Below are 18,109 nucleotides of genomic sequence, written 5' to 3'. Positions count from 1 at the left end.
GCTCAAATCAATGACAAACTAATGTTAGAATACCAGTATTTGTGATAAAAACTGTGAACTTTGAGATTGAGTGATAACTCTCTCCACAGTTTTCAGATTGATTTCTCTCCTTTACATGCATGCTTTTGTTAATCAGTGTACTTTCAAGGACTCACACAAGTAAATCAGCCAATCAGCTGGTGTTTCACCTGAACCAAGTCCCTGAGGAAAATGTGTTTCTTAGGCTTGTAGCTGTTTTCCTGAGTAAATAACATATGAAATGGGTACTTACTATATACGAGAATAAGGAGTAGGGTCTTGAGGTTTGGAAAATCAAAAATATACACTCCTACTGAAAATAGAATGGCGTAGGATTTGAGGTGTAAAAGGCGGGAATTCCCCAGGTCTGGGTTAATGTCAGGGTTACTGTCTTTCGAGTACCTGTGTGCTCTAATATGCCATTAAACCTATGCAATAACAACATTTATCCGACAGAAAAAACTTCAAACCTTATAATAAATATGATATAAATTTCACATCATTTGAACTTCAAATGAGCGAATGAAGGGATGGGGTCACTAGTAATAACATATTATAGTAAATTATTTAGTTATGTGAGTCCTTAATATTCAAAACAGATTTTAAGCTCTTCCACATTTTTTTCTGAAATTTCATGTTAGATACCTGGTTATGAGAGTCAATGCTGGACAGGGAGACATACAATTCCACAGAATTTCTACTGAGTGTTTATATTTTTTTGCTGTGTTACTTTTGATAAGAATCAAAAAGAGACATTATTTGACTGTATTTGAGCCTCAGCAGAATACTGTGGTTTATCTTTAGTATCCAGTACAATGACCAGTTCTCTGTGTTTCCAGTGCCTCTCGATCGGCCAGTATAAATGTGGAGTACATACAGGGTGTGTCTGGTACGGGGCGACCAAGTGTAGCCTACCCACAGCTCTCATTCAAACCCAGCGCCTTCATCGCCATGGGGTCTCCCATTGGTGTGTTTCTCTCAGCACGAGGTCTGGACAAAGTCGGTGAAGATTTCAAACTTCCAACGTGTTCCAGATTATTCAATGTTTTTCATCCAGTAAGTACAATCCCATGAACAGTTACATAATTTAGTCTAATAAAAAATGAAATGAAATTTAAGAAAGTGAAATATTGCACAATAAAGGAATTTGTCATCCGTAAATTAATCTTATTTCAGTACCTCTTTTAAGGTCACCTGTCTCAAGTCTCAAGTGACCTATTCTAATCACCTTTTGTCCGTCATCGTCTGTCATGCATCTTCCGTTGTGTGTGGTCCATTTGTAAATGACTTCTTCTCAATAAGCAAGAGGCCAAGGGACTTGATATTGGGCCTATAGCATGCTGGGATGAAGGGCTATCAAGACTGTTCAAATGAATGACCTTGATCTTCATTTAAGGTCAAAGGGGGTCAAATATGATAAAATATTTAAATGTCTTCTTCTCATCAAGGAAGAGGTCCAGAGACCTCATATTCAACCTTCACCTTGCTGCGGCATTGACCTTGAAGTTGAGGATTCAAATCTTCCAAAATATATCAAAACTCACTGGCCTCTTGTTTTAAGTATGAGATAGGGCCCAATATTTGATATGTGCTCCTTGTCAAAAGATATTTCTATTGGGGCGTTGGTGTCTTCTGACGACTCTCGTTTATTCTTTATATTTTTATACAAGAAAACATTACTATGATAATAATGTTGACTAAAAGTATTTTGCTAGGTATACATTTATGTAACTTTGTGATCTGAGTAACATCTTTTATTTACTCCTATCTTCTTTTTATTTTCAGTTTGATCCTGTGGTGAGTCTTATAGCATCTACAGTAAAATTATTTTATCTAAATTATTTTAATCATGTGAGTCATAAAATGATCAAATTCATAATAGACACTACTGACCTAAAAAAAGGTCAGGCAGCTGTTATTGTCTAATCCAGATTTTCTACTAATACTGATCATTGAATCATTTCTATGTTAAAGATCAGATTCAATACGTTTTTTAAAGAAAAAAAAATTGAAAGAAAATAATACAATACCATGCCGGTTTGTGGAGGATTTATTAATAGAAAAATAATAAATGTAAGTGAAATAAAGGAGTTACAAGATACCTTGTGTATGTTGATTACAGGCATATAGACTGGAGCCTTTAGTATCATCATCAGCTGTTAATATCAAACCAGTACTTATACCTCATCACAAGGGACGCAAACGACTCCACCTCGGTAAGTCACAAAGTTCAAACAGCTCCACCTTTGTAAGTCTCCTAACAAGTCACAAAATCTCAGTAATTCCCCTGTTAATGGATAATTTCAGTGATATGCAGTGTGATGTAATGAACATATCAAATAACTTGATTTAAATCATAAAAACATAACTTTGATATTTTGTGTTTCAGAACTAAAAGAAAGTTTGACAAGGGTAGGCGCAGATATAAAACAGAAAATAGTGGATTCACTAAAGAGTACATGGAATACCATAAATGATTTTGCGAAGGCTCATCGGACAAGTGAGACAACGCTTGGAGATTCACTGGAGCAGCAAGTCGATAGCCAGATATCATCAGTCATGCATGACTTGTCCCAAGAGGAAGATGATAAATTATGTAAGTAAAATGTCGATAGCAGTTGAACACTTTCAGCAGAATATTTATTGTAGATGATCGTGCACAGTATCAGATATTGTTGCTCCCCTCATAGTTACAATTTATTATCTTCCTTTGTAGCTATAGTTCATTATCTCCCTTTGTAGCTATAGTCTATTATCTCCCTTTGTAGCTATAGTTATCTCCCTTCGTAATTATAGTTGATTATCTCCCTTTGTAGTTATGGTTTATTATTTTCCTTTGTAGCTCTAGTATTTTATCTCCCTTTGTAGCTATTTTTTTCCTCTTATAGTTAATAGTCCATTATCTCCCTTTGTAGTGATAGTTTTTTATATCGCTTTGTAACTGTAGTTTATGATATCCCTTTATACCTATAATTTATTATCTCCCTTTGTAGCTGTAGCCTCGGGTGCTGAAGAGGAGATTTACATGGGCCAGATGAATGAAGGCCGACGTATTGACTACGTTCTACAGGAGCGGCCAATAGAGAGCTTTAATGATTATCTGTTTGCCCTAGCAAGCCATGGATGTTACTGGTAAGTCTAGATTGCCTTACTACTAGTAGGTCATGTTACTGGTAAGTCTAGATCGCCTTACTACTAGTAGGTTATGTTACTGGTAAGTATAGACCTCCTTACTACTGGTAGGTTATGTTACTGGTAAGTCTAGACCTCCTTACTACTGGTAGGTTATGTTACTGGTAAGTCTAGACCTCCTTACTACTGGTAGGTCATGTTACTGGTAAGTCTAGATCGCCTTACTACTGGTAGGTTATGTTACTGGTAAGTCTAGATCGCCTTACTACTAGTAGGTCATGTTACTGGTAAGTCTAGACCTCCTTACTACTGGTAGGTCATGTTACTGGTAAGTCTAGATCGCCTTACTACTGGTAGGTTATGTTACGCGTAAGTCTAGACCTCCTTACTACTGGTAGGTTATGTTACTGGTAAGTCTAGACCTCCTTACTACTGGTAGGTTATGTTACTGGTAAGTCTAGACCTCCTTACTACTAGTAGGTCATCGTACTGCTCTTTTATGGATTTCCAGAAAAAATGATTATTTTTATTCATTGTGAACAAGCTGGACATGTTCTTAACTGTATATATATGTAGTATGTTTACATTTCTACAAATATAATGATACAGAGATCAGAATAAGTCTTTTAGTAAACTGATATTTTGACTTTGTTATATAGGGAGTCTGAGGACACAGTTCTACTTGTGATACGGGAGTTATACGGCCCTCTTGGAATTCTGCCAGAAATGCCTGATTCAAGTGGAAAACGCCTTTACACAGGTCCACCTCCAATGGGGCCCCCAAGGGGGATACAGCAAGTTCCAGCCATGCCACAACATTCTGTTGGAGGACCATCATCACAGTTTTCCCCTCAGGTGCCCCTCATGAGCCAGCAAACCAGTGTACCTTTAATGTCACCCCCATCAGGACCTCCTGCCAGTCAGGGGCCCCCCATGGGGATGGCTCCGCCTCTTCAAGGATTCGTACGATCTGGACCGAAATAAATATATATATGGATCAAAGTATTTGGTGAAAGTGAAGAAAAATATTTATTAAAGTATTTCATTGTTTGAACTCAGTGAGTCAAAAATTGGTAACAGAAGTTTATGTAGTTTAAACTAACCGTAAATAACCCATTATGTCATATTTAAGGTAAATTTACAAAGTGACCAGTTTTGGATGTTTTAGTGGTACATGTTACGTGTACTCTGACACATGTTACGTTTCTAATTTATTACGTTACGTACTGTTCTGTCCTTGTCTTGTTTTAATGAGGACATTTTTAAATCAGATGTGGAAGTAACGAAGTTTATCCCCAACCCTCAGACTGACCAAATACCAAGTAAGAGGTCAGTTTGACCGACCCTCATACTGTGACCTAATACCAGGTACGAGGTCAGTTTAACGAACCCTCATACTGTGACCGAATACCAGGTACGAGGTCAGTTTGACCAACCCTCAGACTGTGACCAAATACCAGGTACGAGGTCAGTTTGACCAACCCTCAGACTGTGACCGAATACCAGGTAAGAGGTCAGTTTGTCTGACCCTCATACTGTGACCGAATACCAGGTACGAGGTCAGTTTGACCAACCCTCATACTGTGACCGAATACTAGGTACAAGGTCAGTTTGACCAGGCCTCATACTGTGACCGAATACCAGGTAAAAGGTCAGTTTGACTGACCCTCATACTGTGACCGAATACCAGGTAAAACTAAAAAGGTCAGTTTGACCAACCCTCATACTGTGACCGAATACCAGGTAAAAGGTCAGTTTGACCAACCCTCATACTGTGACCGAATACCAGGTAAAAGGTCAGTTTGACTGACCCTCATACTGTGACCGAATACCAGGTAAAACTAAAAAGGTCAGTTTGACCAACCCTCATACTGTGACCGAATACCAGGTAAAACTAAAAAGGTCAGTTTGACCAACCCTCATACTGTGACCGAATACCAGGTAAAACTAAAAAGGTCAGTTTGACCAACCCTCATACTGTGACGGAATACCAGGTAAAACTAAAAAGGTCAGTTTGACCAACCCTCATACTGTGACCGAATACCAGGTAAAACTAAAAAGGTCAGTTTGACCAACCCTCATACTGTGACCGAATACCAGGTAAAACTAAAAAGGTCAGTTTGACCAACCCTCATACTGTGACCGAATACCAGGTAAAACTAAAAAGGTCAGTTTGACCAACCCTCATACTGTGACCGAATACCAGGTAAAACTAAAAAGGTCAGTTTGACCAACCCTCATACTGTGACCGAATACCAGGTAAAACTAAAAAGGTCAGTTTGACCAACCCTCATACTGTGACCGAATACCAGGTAAAACTAAAAAGGTCAGTTTGACCAACCCTCATACTGTGACCGAATACCAGGTAAAAGGTCAGTTTGACCAACCCTCATACTGTGACCGAATACCAGGTAAAACTAAAAAGGTCAGTTTGACCAACCCTCATACTGTGACCGAATACCAGGTAAAAGGTCAGTTTGACCAACCCTCATACTGTGACCGAATACCAGGTACGCGGTCAGTTTGACCAACCTCATACTGTGACCGAATACCAGGTACGCGGTCAGTTTGACCAACATCTCACACATAAATGTAGAAATCTAATGTAGAGATATAATTGTTAAGATTCTGTACAGTGTGATATTTCTATGAAATAGAGGTTTATGATGTTTACAGTTTCATTTTTATGACTAGTCAAGCTTTTACTTGCACAGTTCACTCTGTACAGGTGACTGAGAGTTCTCTGATCTAAGATTAAGGAGACTCAATATTTAAAAAAATGATAAGAGACTATGTACATACCCAGGCATTAAAGTTGCTTTATAATATATACATAATGTATATATATTGTATACATTATAAATGATCTGCTCCTCTCCGGTGCGAATTTACATCATTTAGTGGACTCAGATTCTTATTTTTTTAATTTTTAGATCATAATCTGTTAATATTATTTAACATTGTTGTCTTTAAAGCATTAATATATGTGTAACCTACTTGATTAATAATAATCATTATAAGACCATTGATCAAATCTGTCACCTCTCAGAATCAACCTCGCATCCTGTTGATTATTTCTGTAGTCTAAGAGTAGTTTTTCGCACTGATACAGTCTAGTGGCTAGGTCTCCACATTTTACACCACGAGAGGTTTGACATTAAGTTATATGTGATGTGGGTATCTCCCAGTGTTGGGTATGTGATATTATCAGCATTTAGACAGGTGTTCTAGTAACATACAAATATGAAACCTTCATTATCGGTGATGTTTGAAATAATCTGATTATTAAATAAATGCATGATTAAGCAATATTCATTGAACCTTCTATCAGTTTAAGATTGGTTCTGTTGTGAGAACAGAGAAGACAGTGGGAACTTCCTACCTGATGTTCTGTGTAGTATTTCATTGTCTTTGTGACGTCTTTAAGAAGTATTTGTATGGTAATGAGAGGTCTCTGTAATGATGTAGACAATACTTTGTCAATACTATGGCTGTCACTGAAGTGCTTATTCTCTCCCATGGTATGTAATCTGTGGTTATTTTACTTCATACACTTAATGATATATGTAAAATTCAGGATAAAATGTACTTTTTATTACTTAACTTACTGTCAGACCCTGTTTACTGTCACATGACCCTGTCATCTGTCATATGAATGGGTTTGTTGTCACATGACTTGTTCTGATGTCACATGACATTCTACAGCCACTGGGACTGAAGATGTTGTGATAGTTTGTTGTGCCATTTAATATGATTATTAAGGATCCTTACACATTATTTGTGTATTGTATCTCATGATTTAATACATTATACACGTTTGACCAAAATGGCTGATAAAATATCAATCAGCCCGAAGTGTTATTACTTGTCAGATAACCAAGTGTTTAAATGTGATGTACTGGTGATGTACTGGTATATTGATAGTTTGTACAATAATGTGATGTACTGGTATATTAATAGTTTGTACAATCATGTAATGTACTGGTATATTAATAGTTTGTACAATAATGTGATGTACTGGTATATTACTAGTTTGTACAATAATGTAATGTACTGGTATATTAATAGTTTGTACAATAATGTAATGTACTGGTATATTACTAGTTTGTACAATAATGTAATTAACTGGTATATTAATAGTTTGTACAAAAATGTGATGTACTGGTATATTAATAGTTTGTACAAAATGTAATGTACTGGTATATTACTAGTTTGTACAATAATGTAATGTACTGGTATATTAATAGTTTGTACAATAATGTAATGTACTGGTATATTACTAGTTTGTACAATAATGTAATGTACTGGTATATTAATAGTTTGTACAATAATGTAATGTACTGGTATATTAATAGTTTGTACAATAATGTGATGTACTGGTATATTGATAGTTTGTACAATAATGTAATGTACTGGAATATTAATAGTTTGTACAATAATGTAATTAACTGGTATGTTGATAATTTGTACAATAATGTAATGTACTTGTAAGTTGATAAATTGTACAAAAATGTAATGATTTTGTTGTTGTTGATCTTATGTTGAACAAAGATGATAAACTTTATAAAACGATTGTTCACCTTGTCAAGAGTTCATATAAGGTTGCTGTATTCTATTCCTCATTGTGTTTGGTGTGTAACTAACGTTCAGTTTTAGTATTGATCATATATTAAAAGTTAATCTCTGAATGGTATATCAATATACACTTAAAATGCATGTATTTAAATGATGATGAAACAAATGTTTTATAATGACAATAGGTGTTTTTTTTGTTTCATTTACTAATACTGTTTTATGTCACCTGCAGTCACCAAATATTTCTATGGTATTATTTGGTGTCTATTCTCACTCTACTGTGTTAGAAATCTTTTCCCCAGATGATGAGAGTGTTAACCTGAGTTTGATGGCAATCTCTTTTAAATGGTGAATGACTTTATTTAATTAAAAACTTCCAGAATGTGTTCATCTGTAGATCAACTTTGTATCATCAGTTGTGCAATTAAAGACTGGTTTTTGTCAATTTCATAATAGATTATTTTGATAATACTTAGATTTATGCACTGTTAATGAACTTGACACAATAGTTCTGACATTAATTTACAGGGTACACCATACTTTTGATAAACATTGAGGGTCATTCAATCACATTGATAAACTTTAAGGGTCATTAGATTACATTGATAAATATTGTAGGTCATTAAATCACATTGATAAACATTGCAGGTCATTAAATTACATTGGTAACTTGTACTAGTACAGTAAAATTGCCAGTTTCCCTCACAACTGTTTAGATTTTGTGATTTTGATGTGATCCGTTTATACATGTTGATCCGTATGTGTATAATCATTTCTCTGTCAGGTTTTTTTTATCCTGAGTCCCTCAACATTCCTACTTCATTCATTTTTTGTTCACTCCTCACCCATCTAGAAAGGAAAAACACTGGGCAGTGTTGTTTGTTTGCTTGCTGGGTTTATCACCCCATGAACAGCCAGGGTCATTTTGAAGTGGGGTCTTCTTGTAGTAGTTGGTGACTACCTCACTGAACAGCATACAGGAGGCCCGTTCAAAGCCATCCATAGCAGTTAGGGTAAAGTGTCTTGACCAAAGACCAGCCCAATTCTCAGTTTCCTGAGAAGCAAAAAGCGACATTCGTAGGGAGCTTCAAACTCGTATATCCGATCTTCACCTGAGGTTACGTGGCCGGCTGACTGAGCTGTTGTTGCCCCTACCCTGGGCAATTGGTACTTTTAGATGTATAAATGTATAATTTCGGTCACTTTAAGAATTAGGTGATATCCATCACAGAATCCGCAGTTCACATCATTTCACATCAGAAATTGAAATATAGTATACATGTACACCCATTGAAATTGTCTCCCTTTTTTTAGCATTAGGGAAGGAGTATATCTATCACAAACTTTTAATACCAGTTTGGCCCGGTCAATCCATGACCATTAGGGAAGGAGTATCTATTACAAACTTTTATTCAGTCCAACATTTATTTTATAAGCCTACAAGACATTACACCTTTAACAACCTGTAAATATTTAACATCAAAGGCAGACTTTCGTTTTACTTGTTGGTATGTGAACGGGTTAGATAATATATAGATTTAAACAAGAATAAAATTCCTGTCATTTTTTATATTATTGATGTTATTTAATATTTAAAGAGTGGTAGTAATTTTATTTTCGGTTTAGATATCACATCAGCATTTGCTTTAAGAAAATCGTTATCAACAGGAAGTAGTTTTGAATTGGAAGATTTTTTTTTTTTCTGGAGAGAGGTATTTAACGACAGTGTTAATGTCAGATCCCAGTGCTCCACATCAATATACATGTATTTGGTTTATAAGTATTTGTATGAATGAGGCATGAATGCAACATTTCCTCTGCTATATTGTGTTAAATTTTAAATGTAAATAAGCTATTTAAAGACGCCTGTATGGTTTCTTTTCCTTTATTTGTGTTTTGATGTCGGTCTCGTCAGAGTTCGAGTATGAAAGAACAGAGAAATAAAATGGTGCTGTGATTATATTTGTTTTGTTTTTCTATGTTAAGATAGTTTATAGTGTCATCACAATGAAATGCTATACCTGGACTTATTAACGTGACGCTCCACCTGGTCAAATACGTAAAATTTCTCGTGAAGGAATTCCCAAGGCTAGTTTATAGTGTCGTCACAGTGAAATGCTATACCTGGACTTATTAACGTGACGCTCCACCTGGTCAAATACCTAAAATTTCTCGTGAAGGAATTCCCAAGGCTAGTTTATAGTGTCGTCACAGTGAAATGCTATACCTGGACTTATTAACGTGACGCTCCACCTGGTCAAATACCTAAAATTTCTCTTGAAGGAATTCCCAAGGCTAGTTTATAGTGTCGTCACAATGAAATGTTATACCTGGACTATTAACGTGACGATCCACCTGGTCAAATACGTAAAATTTCTCGTGAAGGAATTCCCAAGGCTAGTTTATAGTGTCGTCACAGTGAAATGTTATACCTGGACTTATTAACTTGACGTTCCACCTGGTTAAATACTTGGTATCTCGTGAAGGAATTCCCATGGCTTGTTTATAGTGTCATCATAATGAAATGCTATACCTGAACTTATTAACGTGACGCTCCACCTGGTCAAATACTTGGTATTTCTCGTGAAGGAATTCCCATGGCTACTCGGACTGTGAATCCACTGATTGACAACGTAATTCAATCTGTTACAACTTATTTCAACTTAAAACAAGACGAGAAAAAGCTCCAGTATGAGAAATTATCCAAGAACCAACGTCGTGCCAAGTCCATATATGTGTGTAGTAGTTCATCTACTAGGTTTCAGGATAGCTAGTGGTATACAGGACCGTTTAATAAAAGTCAACTCTTCAGAAAAGAAGAGGTGCAACTCCTGAAGACAGGTTTTCAAACATTGTAGGTTAGGATTATGATATGATGCCGGCCTGCCGTTTAAGGCTGAAACATGTCGACAACCAGCTATAGAAGAACGGAGAATTTACTGCTTAAAAACCTCATAGACGTATATATCTGATATATAGGTCTCTGGAAACCTGTCCTAAAGAGTCATTACCCGTCTAATCTATTGACTTGCTTAATCTTTGATTATTCTGAACAGACATACATACCTGCCAAGTTTAGCAGGTAAATGCAAAATCCTGCATTCTAGTGTATTTCACGATAGATTCATACAATTTTTTTTTGGGGGGGGGGGGGGGGCTTTCTAGATCCTACTCCATATCTTGTTAAACATAATATATAACAGTGTTTTTTGAAGTAACGTCTCTCCAAAGTTGTTTTAAACAATCCTTTACCGCTCCTCCCAAAACAGACAATGTTATTTTCAAAAACTGATAAATTCGGTGCCAGAATCGCAATCGTGGGTGAGGAATTCCAGTTGCTAGCTATTCTAACATCATCATTTTAAAATCCTGTTCATTTAGTATTTTACTTGTACAATGTTTTCCCAACTAGTAACTTTCGTCTTTTCGTTAGAGTAATCGGAAATCAAGTTATGATATCGGATCAAACGGTGATGGGCTGGTATTTTCCGCCAGCTATGACGTCACACCAAATTGAATTATGATTAGAATTTCCACCAGTCAGAACGTCACATTAATTATCATTGGAATTTCCGCCGGATATGACGTCACATCAAATTAGATTATTATAAGCGTTACCAAGCGAAAAGTACATTTCTAGTCGTGATAGTATCGCTGATGAGTCTAGAGACCGCATTTCACTCCCTTAGTTGACAATACAGAGAGAGATTTATAAAATACATGTAAATATTACTGTTCAAAAACTGATGCCGAAGTCTCCATTATTACGAACAGGACAGGAGTGTGTGTGATGATATTAAAATTGGCGCCACAGAAGTCTAGAACAAGGAAGAACCGTCGTGGTTGCGACGAAATCAGTAGTTGTCAAATGATGGAATGCACGTCCAATACCTTTTTGAACCGTCTACATCCACAGGCGCTTGCATAGAAAATATCACTTTCGATTTTTTTTTTGATATGACAGCGGTATGTACATTACACATACCGCTGTCATATCAAAAAAAAAATCGAAAGTGATATTTTCTATGCAAGCGCCTGTGTCTACATCCAGTTGCGTAGCTACCATTGACACAAAAATGCAAATAATGATGAATTAAGAAATCAAACTTCTAAGAAAATGTTAAGATTATCAGATACTCGGACCGAGATTCACATGACTTATTGAATTATCATGATGACATGTTACAAAGCTCTGATTTCCCAGATAATGTTTTAACATTTGTTATCGTTCCGGCATTCTCCTTAATTTCGCGTCCGTTTCAGAGCTTATAATAAGTAAAAAAAAGTTGATATTAACACCATATTCAAGAAAGTTACTAACATGAAGATAGCTGGATGTTAGGTTGATTACTACTTGATTCAAATTTCAGAGTAGATTCAGTTTAAGTAAATTGTGTAACCTTTCATTCTCATGGTTATTGACAAGTCTTTTAAAGATTTTAGCCTATTTGACCCCTTTGACCTTGAATATGGGCCAAGATAATTCATATTAATGTAAGTGTATAGGGTGGCCATATCTAGCTACGCCACTGACATCACTGTTTAATATGTACAATAATGTAATGTACTGGTATATTAATAGTTTGTACAATAATGTAGTTAATGTACTGGTATATTAATAGCTTGTACAATAATGTAATGTACTGGTATATTAATAGTTTGTACAATAATGTATGGTTATATTGTGTTAAATTTTAAATGTAAATAAGCTATTTAAAGACGCCTGTATGGTTTCTTTTCCTTTATTTGTGTTTTGATGTCGGTCTCGTCAGAGTTCGAGTATGAAAGAACAGAGAAATAAAATGGTGCTGTGATTATATTTGTTTTGTTTTTCTATGTTAAGATAGTTTATAGTGTCATCACAATGAAATGCTATACCTGGACTTATTAACGTGACGTTCCACCTGGTCAAATACCTAAAATTTCTCGTGAAGGAATTCCCAAGGCTAGTTTATAGTGTCGTCACAGTGAAAGCTATACCTGGACTTATTAACGTGACGCTCCACCTGGTCAAATACCTAAAATTTCTCTTGAAGGAATTCCCAAGGCTAGTTTATAGTGTCGTCACAATGAAATGCTATACCTGGACTTATTAACGTGACGCTCCACCTGGTCAAATACCTAAAATGTATCGTGAAGGAATTCCCAGGGCTAGTTTATAGTGTCGTCACAATGAAATTTTATACCTGGACTTATTAACGTGACGATCCACCTGGTCAAATACGTAAAATTTCTCGTGAAGGAATTCCCAAGGCTAGTTTATGGTGTCGTCACAGTGAAATGTTATACCTGGACTTATTAACTTGATGCTCCACCTGGTTGAATACTTGGTATCTCGTGAAGGAATTTCCATGGCTTGTTTATAGTGTCATCATAATGAAATGCTATACCTGGACTTATTAACGTGACGCTCCACCTGGTCAAATACTTGGTATTTCTCGTGAAGGAATTCCCATGGCTACTCAGACTGTGAATCCACTGATTGACAACGTAATTCAATCTGTTACAACTTATTTCAACTTAAAACAAGACGAGAAAAAGCTCCAGTATGAGAAATTATCCAAGAACCAACGTCGTGCCAAGTCCATATATGCGTGTAGTAGTTCATCTACTAGGTTTCAGGATAGCTAGTGGTATACAGGACCGTTTAATAAAAGTCAACTCTTCAGAAAAGAAGAGGTGCAACTCCTGAAGACAGGTTTCCAAACATTGTAGGTTGGGATTATGATGATGCCGGCCTGCCGTTTACGGCTGAAACATGTCGACAACCAGCTATAGAAGAACGGAGAATTTACTGCTTAGAAACCTCATAGACGTATATATCTGATATATAGGTCCCTGGAAACCTGTCCTAAAGAGTCATTACCCGTCTAATCTATTGACTTGCTTAATCTTGGATTATTCTGAACAGACATACATATCTGCCAAGTTTAGCAGGTTAATGCAAAATCCTGCATTCTAGTGTATTTCACGATAGATTCATACAATTTTTTTTTGGAGGGGGGGGGAGGCTTTCTAGATCCTACTCCATATCTTGTTAAACATAATATATAACAGTGTTTTTTGAAGTAACGTCTCTCCAAAGTTGTTTTAAACAATCCTTTACCGCTCCTCCCAAAACAGACAATGTTATTTTCAAAAACCGATAAATTCGGTGCCAGAATCGCAATCGTGGGTGAGGAATTCCAGTTGCTAGCTATTCTAACATCATCATTTTAAAATGCTGTTCATTTAGTATTTTACTTGTACAATGTACTCCCAACTAGTAACTTTCGTCTTTTCGTTAGAGTAATCGGAAATCAAGTTATGATATCGGATCAAATGGTGATGGGCTGGTATTTCAGTTTCCGCCAGCTATGACGTCACACCAAATTGAATTATGATTAGAATTTCCACCAGTCGGAACGTCACATTAATTATAATTGGAATTTCCGCCGGATATGACGTCACATCAAATTAGATTATTATAAGCGTTACCAAGCGAAAAGTACATTTCTAGTCGTGATAGTATCGCTGATGAGTCTAGAGACCGCATTTCACTCCCTTAGTTGAACATACTGAGAGAGATTTATAAAATACATGTAAATATTACTGTTCAAAAACTGATGCCGAAGGCGCCATCATTCCGAACAGGACAGGAGTGTGAGTGATGATATTAAAATTGGCGCCACAGAAGTCTAGAACAAGGAAGAACCGTCGTGGTTGTGACGAAATCAGTAGTCGTCACATGATGGAATGCACGTCCAATACCTTTTTGAACCGTCTACATCCACAGGCGCTTGCATAGAAAATATCACTTTCGATTTTTTTTTTGATATGACAGCGGTATGTACATTACACATACCGCTGTCATATCAAAAAAAATCGAAAGTGATATTTTCTATGCAAGCGCCTGTGTCTACATCCAGTGGCCTAGCTACCATTGACACAAAAATGCAAATAATGATGAATTAAGAAATCAAACTTCTAAGAAAATGTTAAGATTATCAGATACTCGGACCGAGATTCACACGACTTATTGAATTATCATGATGACATGTTACAAAGCTCTGATTTCCCGGATAATGTTTTAACATTTGTTATCGTTCCGGCATTCTCCTTAATTTCGCATCCGTTTCAGAGCTTATAATAATTTTTAAAAAGTTGATATTAACACCATATTCAAGAAAGTTACTAACATGAAGATAGCAGGATGTTAGGTTGATTACTACTTGATTCAAATTTCAGAGTAGATTCAGTTTAAGTAAATTGTGTAACCTTTCGTTCTCATGGTTATTGACAAGTCTTTTAAAGATTTTAGCCTATTTGACCCCTTTGACCTTGAATATGGGCCAAGATAATTCATATTAATGTAAGTGTATAGGGTGGCCATATCTAGCTACGCCACTGACATCATTGTTTAATATGTCGCTATATACTTGTACTTATCCAGCTATGTGGAGAACAGCTAAGTTATGCCTCGTTTCAAAAAGGTAATAGGCATTCTCCATCACATTACCGACCGTTATCATTATCCTCTGTAGGCAAAGTATATGAGAAGGGTTATTTTAAACATGTTCATAATTACAGCGTATTTCATGAAGAATTATATCTTCTATGAACACCAGTATTTAATGGCCTTATGCCAGACCATTTCACTATTTTTATCAATTGATTGAAAATAATCATAATATTTGCAGGGCTCTCGAGCAAAAAATGAATGTATACATGTTTAATATTTTGTGATATATGAAAAGCCTTAGATAGTGTTTGGCACTTGAGGCTAAGATAAATCTGGAATCTGATGGAATCACTCATGATAAAGTTTTGGATGATTAAAGATTATTTCTGTCACAGAGCAGGAGTACCACAGGGTTCCATTCTTGGTCCTGTACATAAGTGATATTGTTGTAATTATCAATTCTACGTCTCGTCGTTTTGCTGACGATACCGCTATTTTTATATCCTTCACACTTTGTTATGGTATTGAAACTGAGTTAAATGAAGCCTTACAGTAGCCCGAGTTTCCTCTGGCCCTGACACCATGTCTCAGGGCCAGAGGAAACTCGGAGTAGGCTTACAGTCGCGCGATCCCTGGGCACATCTGTAGCTAGTAAGTTTTAAACCTGGTAAAACAGAGGTTTTGTTTATAACTAATTTTGTAAATTTAAGTGGTTAACATGACCTTAGCTTTGATGGCGAATCTTTATAAATTTTATTGAAAAGCACAAATACTTCAATTCAGTTCATTTCTATTCCAGTAGGAAATTATCGTGTTTATTATGTTTATAATTCTGTAATGAAAACGATAAATGTACCCGAGAAATTGAAATGTATTCTATTCTTAATAAGAATACATTGCTGAAACTCGTATGTCACTTCTATGTTACCGGTGTTTGATTACGCCTGTAATTGTGGAAGAGATGTACATGTACCCTTAACTAGTCGGAATTGTACTTAAAAAGTCTCAAACAGCATTACGTATCATCACGGGTCTTCCGTCATATGTAAACATCGCTACTTTATACTTTGAAACCAGAGTTGGAAAAGTTATCTCTTTAAAGATCAAAGAGAAACCGCGGTTGTTATTTAAGATGGAGTATAACACCTGTTTTTCTTATGGTCTCTTACCGCCTACGATTTAACAAGTTCTATCCACTTAGAGATGGTTTATCGACTTTTCTGTACACGCTCTTTCTTTTAAACATCAACATCAGTTTCTTGGGTAAGACGTGGAAACAATATCTTCTTCTTCAGTTTCTACATCTAATCCTCCATTTCACATCACTTAATCACAAAGAAGCTTCTTTCTACAGTTTTGGAGAAAGAAAATTTAATGTATTGTATAAACGTTGAAAACAAATGTTGTCTGTTGAATTATGACCTTTTTAGAATAAATCTGACTGAGACTTCTGAATGTATGTGTGGAAATATTTGTGAGAAAGCCTGTCTATCACATCTTTTTTTTTCAAAATTCCTCGTTATAACGTACAAAGACACACTCTTCGTTCAAATATAAATATAAATGGGTGTTGGCTTTGATATAAATTTTAACTGTTGATAGGAGATGAAAATCTGTCGATAGAGGTAAACACTAGGTTTTTTTGTTTTGTTTTTTTGAAATGTGCAAAAGTAGATAAAACCCAGCCAAATGTTTAGTTAATGTGACACCACATTACTTCATGGTATCTGTATCTGTTGCATTTATGAGAATAAACGGCATTCATTGATTGTGATCAGGTTATGTAACATATATTGTGAAGAGGGCCTTTGTAATGTTGAGATAGCTTTTGCCCAATTCGGTTGCTACACTTATGAACTAAAGTATGATAAATTGATAAACCAATTGACAATACAGCTGTATGATGTCCCTAGCATCACTGACGAGTCCTAGAAGGACAAAACAGATGTATGATGTCCCTAGCATCACTGACGAGTCCTAGAAGGACAAAACAGCTGTATGATGTCCCTAGCATCACTGACGAGTTCTAAAAGGACGGAACAGTTGTATGATGTCCCTAGCATCACTGACGGGTCCTAGAAGGACGGAACAGCTGTATGATGTCCCTAGCCTCACTGACGAGTCTTAGACGGACGGATTAGCCCGTATGGTATTCCTAATCTACATATGACTTTGGGATAATTCCTGTTTGGCAACGAAAATCTGGCTTTGGATACAACATGTATTTAAACAATTGCAATTTTTATTGGATCCAGCGGAAGGTTTTAACATGGTTGATTATGAACTTGACTTCAAATTATGTTTGTTGTGTATGTGTTAATTTTAAAATCGTTCAAACCGATGATGTAATATGGATTGTAAATAGCAGTCTGTATCATAATATGTTGTTGTATATTTGTCATACGGAGGCGGCTTCATTTGTAATAACTTGTCCCAGATTCCATTTTACAATTTCGGTAAATAGAATATATTGAAAGTCGGTAAAAAAAATCAGGAAAGGTTCCGTCTCATACAAATGTCTAGTTGAATGTATTTTTTTTCGCAGATAGACGTTCCGGGATCTTCAGTTGGTGACGTCATCGACGTGTGTTGAACGAGTCGTCACAGAGTATTGCTACATTTCGTCTGATAATCTTGTCTGTAGAACTGTCTCTTCTGTAGGTGGCGATCGTCACGTGTCAGGTTCGGATTCAATGGAACAGGATAATCAAAGCCTTGAATTTCAAACATTTTTTCTCGTTTTGTGGTATATTGTTTGGCAGCAATATTAAATACTAAATTGATATTGTTTTTTATTTGTTATATTATTCTCTGCATGGTACTGTTTACGAGAATAAACAAAATTGTCAAAAAAAATTGATTCGAAAAGCTTTGATTATCCTGATTCCACATGGCAAGGGATGGAATACACCCACGTGCACAGATTTGAAAACAAAATGGCGC

At 36.0% G+C, this 18,109-nt stretch overlaps 1 protein-coding gene across 10 annotated transcripts in view; it reads left to right on the top strand.

Annotated features, from left to right (window-relative positions):
- The window catches only part of LOC117338784 (phospholipase DDHD2-like), a 33,539-nt gene extending 23,854 nt beyond the window's left edge, over window positions 1–9,685 (top strand). For 2 of the 10 annotated variants that reach the window (XM_033900130.1, XM_033900120.1), the window contains 7 exons: window positions 858–1,074; window positions 1,804–1,815; window positions 2,141–2,234; window positions 2,408–2,614; window positions 3,012–3,150; window positions 3,810–4,801; window positions 4,855–9,685. In XM_033900130.1, coding sequence (XP_033756021.1) covers window positions 858–1,074; window positions 1,804–1,815; window positions 2,141–2,234; window positions 2,408–2,614; window positions 3,012–3,150; window positions 3,810–4,134 — 994 coding nt within the window. In that variant the 3' untranslated portion in view covers window positions 4,135–4,801; window positions 4,855–9,685. Of the gene's footprint in view, window positions 1–857; window positions 1,075–1,803; window positions 1,816–2,140; window positions 2,235–2,407; window positions 2,615–3,011; window positions 3,151–3,809; window positions 4,802–4,854 lie in introns of those variants that run through there. The other 8 variants (XM_033900122.1, XM_033900123.1, XM_033900121.1 and 5 more) reach the window with 8 other exon arrangements.
- Window positions 9,686–18,109: the final 8,424 nt, after the last annotated feature.

Source organism: Pecten maximus, chromosome 12 (genome assembly GCF_902652985.1).
Source record: "Pecten maximus chromosome 12, xPecMax1.1, whole genome shotgun sequence".
Classification (NCBI taxonomy): domain Eukaryota; kingdom Metazoa; phylum Mollusca; class Bivalvia; order Pectinida; family Pectinidae; genus Pecten; species Pecten maximus.
The sequence above is the reverse complement of the archived record's forward strand: the minus strand, read 5'-3'. Positions and strand labels throughout refer to the sequence as shown.